A 3,009-nucleotide genomic window follows, 5' to 3' on the forward strand; every position below is an offset into this window, starting at 1 on the left:
CCGGGAGATGCCGGGGCTCGGCAGGCTGCGAACAGCCCGCCCATGCGGCCGCGCTCCTCCTTCGCGGCGGAGCACGGAGGGACTGGGGCGCCCGGGAGCGCCCGGTGCTTCCCTACGTTCCCCCCGTTACCCGTGCAGCGGGAGCTGAGACCCCGCCAACTCATCGCAGGAGGCGCGCCGGCCACGGCGCTCGCGACCGCGCGCTTTTTGTCCCTCCGCCCGAGCCGTAGCGGCGCCCGCGGGGGCGGGGCTTAAGGCCCGGATGCGGAAGTGCTCGCTCACTTCCGCTCTGTGCGCAGAGGCTGTTGCTGTGGGTACGGGGCGGCGGAGGCGCGGGGGGGGGACCCGGCGGGATCCGCCGCCATCCGCGCCCGTGCGGGGCCGGGCGGCCCCGGGGCGGCGCGGGGGTGCAGAGGGGACGCGGGGCGGCCCGATGGCGGGCGGGGGGCGCGGGGTGGGCGCGGGGAGGTGGATGGCGGGCGGCCGTTGTGGGGCGGGGGGATTGGGCTGACGCCATCTTGGGTTGTTTCTGCCGCAGGTTGGAGCGCCCTGAGGCCGGCCCGGAACCATGGTGAGGGGGGGGGCGCTTGGGGGGCCGGGACGGGGGGCGCAGGGGCCTAGCGCTCAGTATCTCCTCGCCCCGGGGGGGTGGGGGCTGGCCTGTCGGCCCCGGGGGGAAGGAGGGAGGGAGGGTGGGGGTCCCCGGCTTGCCTGGCCCGGGCAGGGTGGGGGTGCTGGCAGCGCCCTGCGGCGTTGGGGGTGGCAGTGCCGATCCCCGCGTTGGGTTATGGCTGCGCCACGGTGCTGGTGCCGGAGGAGGGGCTCTCCCGGGCCTGGCTGCGGGCAGGAGCGGTGCCCCGTACCGTGGGGGGGTGGGCTGGGGGAGCGGGGGCTCACAGCGATCCCGGGGCGCTCACAGAAACCAGCGTGTGAGCTGGGGAGCGAGCTTTTGGCTGTTCACTGTATGCTGAGACTCTCTTTTACTTTTCAGCCTCGCAAGATTGAGGAGATTAAAGATTTCCTGCTGACGGCTAGGAGGAAGGACGCAAAGTGTGAGTGCGGGGGCTGCTCTGTGTGTTCCTGGGGGAGGAGAGGGGCGGGATGCTCCGGCGCAGGAGCCGGTCTTCCCTGCGAGGGAAGGGAAGGGAGCAGGGCTGCGGGGCCGCGTGTCCCCAGGGAGGCTGAGGAGCTCCTTGGCTCGGAAGTGCTGAGAGACCCACAGCGCTGAGGCTTTGTTTGGGGACAGTGTCGGTGACATTTGGAGCAGATTTGGCTGTTGGCTGTGGTCACTGCCCGTGAGCAAAGCCGCGCTGGGTGGGGGGACACTGTGACAGACCCTGCAGCTGGGGTCTGTGCTCAGGGGCTCGGGTCCAGAACCGGCCTTCCCCAGGGGATGGTGGTCTGGCACCCGCTCAGCCACATGTCTTGCACCGCTCTTCACCCCGGCGTGTTTTGGCCAAGCCGCAGCTTGCTGGAAACTCTTTGCAAATATCACCCTGTCCCTGACTTGCTGTAGGCTTCCAAAAGCTACAGGATGTCAGACGCTGGGGAGTTCCGTCAGAATGACAAGTGAATCACGCTCAAACCTGAGTTTTCTTTTGTCACAAACACAAAGAGCGTTATAATTGAAACACTAGAAATGCTTTGTCTCGGTATTTAACAGCGCATGAAGAGTTTTCCCTCTTCTCTTGCTTATTTGGATCCAGCTGTCACGGGGAAGAGCTGCTTTCATTCTGAAAATCTTTTGTTAACTCACCGGTGTGGGCGAGAAGGGACGGTTCAACACCGAGCGGCTGCGGTAGCTGGTGACAGCCGCTTACAAAGCATTCCCACGCCTTTCAACTTGCTCCCAATTTTGCAGCAGCTCTTGTAACGCTGAGCTGCGAGGGCTCTGCAGCGGGGAAGGAGAGGAACCGACCGCGGCTCTGAGCGAGCTGCTTGAATAAAGTGGCTTTAGGGGGATGTAAAGGAGATGGGAAGCGCCGGCTGCGGAGTTCGGAAGCCGCGGTGTGAGCTCCAGCGCGGCTCTTCGGTCGCAGGAGACGACGCGGGTAAATAACGAGCCCAGCGTGAACCGTCACACTCCATTACAAACTTGTGGCGCAATAAAATTTTTCGCATTGCTCGTCGTAAACCGCCGCTGCCAAGCGAAACGGCCTCAGAATAAAACTGTTGGCTTCGAGAAGCCCACACAGCGTCTCTGCGAGGCGGCGGGCTCGATCCTCTGACAGGCAGTAGCTGTCGGTGACGCCGCCAGTTCTTGCGGTGTAATAAAAATATTTAGTTTGGATTTTCATTAGTGCCGGTGGGCCAGGCAGGGCTGTAATCGTCCTCCCGGCTGGGGTGAGAGTGGAGGAGTTGGGGCGGGATCGCTGCCATCCTGCTGATCCGTTCCTTAATCCCGCAGCGGTCAAGATTAAGAAGAACAAGGACAATGTGAAGTTCAAGGTGCGCTGCAGCCGGTACCTCTACACCCTGGTCATCACGGACAAGGAGAAGGCCGAGAAGCTGAAGCAATCCCTGCCCCCAGGTATCCCTTGGTGGGGTCCGAAGGGGAGCATGCCGGGCAGGGGGCTGGAGGCAGGCTGGGTGGAGGTGGTCAGCGAGAGCCCCCTCCCCACGGAGGGGCCCCTGGGCAGCTCCCGCGTCCCAGCGCGTGTGTGCGTGCGTCCCCTCTCCACGTTCGGGCTCACCGATGCCTTCAGGGCGCTCGCTTTCGCCGTGCCCAGAACCAACGCCGTGGTCAGTCCCTCGCCGGGGCAGACGCTGCTGTTGCCCCCTGCCCAATTTCACTGGAGGGCTCGGAGCGCCATTTCTGTGGCTGTGCCCCCGCGGTGGGCGGGTGGGCGGAGCTGCCGCAGCCACTTGCAGACCCCCTGCCCGTCTCCATGCAGAGCCTTCACCCCTGAGTCCTCTCTTTCTCCTCCCCAGGTTTGGCCGTGAAGGAGCTGAAATGAGTCGTTCACGTGGAGGTTTCTCCATGTTCCTTGTAATAAATAAAAAAGTTGA

General features: G+C 64.3%; 1 protein-coding gene across 2 annotated transcripts; it reads left to right on the forward strand.

Moving 5' to 3' along the window:
- The first annotated feature begins 275 nt into the window (after nt 1-275).
- On the forward strand, nt 276-3,009 carry RPL38 (ribosomal protein L38). Of its 2 annotated transcripts, none has more exons than XM_075720214.1 (5): nt 276-314; nt 539-571; nt 992-1,052; nt 2,408-2,530; nt 2,932-3,009. In XM_075720214.1, the coding sequence occupies exons 2-5, from the start codon at nt 569-571 to the stop codon at nt 2,955-2,957; spliced, it is 213 nt and encodes a 70-aa protein (XP_075576329.1). In that variant the 5' UTR covers nt 276-314; nt 539-568; the 3' UTR covers nt 2,958-3,009. The 2 variants fall into 2 exon arrangements, with proteins under 2 accessions (XP_075576329.1, XP_075576330.1); XM_075720215.1 differs by having other exon boundaries at nt 288-310.

This window comes from Pelecanus crispus, chromosome 12, assembly GCF_030463565.1.
Source record: "Pelecanus crispus isolate bPelCri1 chromosome 12, bPelCri1.pri, whole genome shotgun sequence".
Lineage (NCBI taxonomy): Eukaryota > Metazoa > Chordata > Aves > Pelecaniformes > Pelecanidae > Pelecanus > Pelecanus crispus.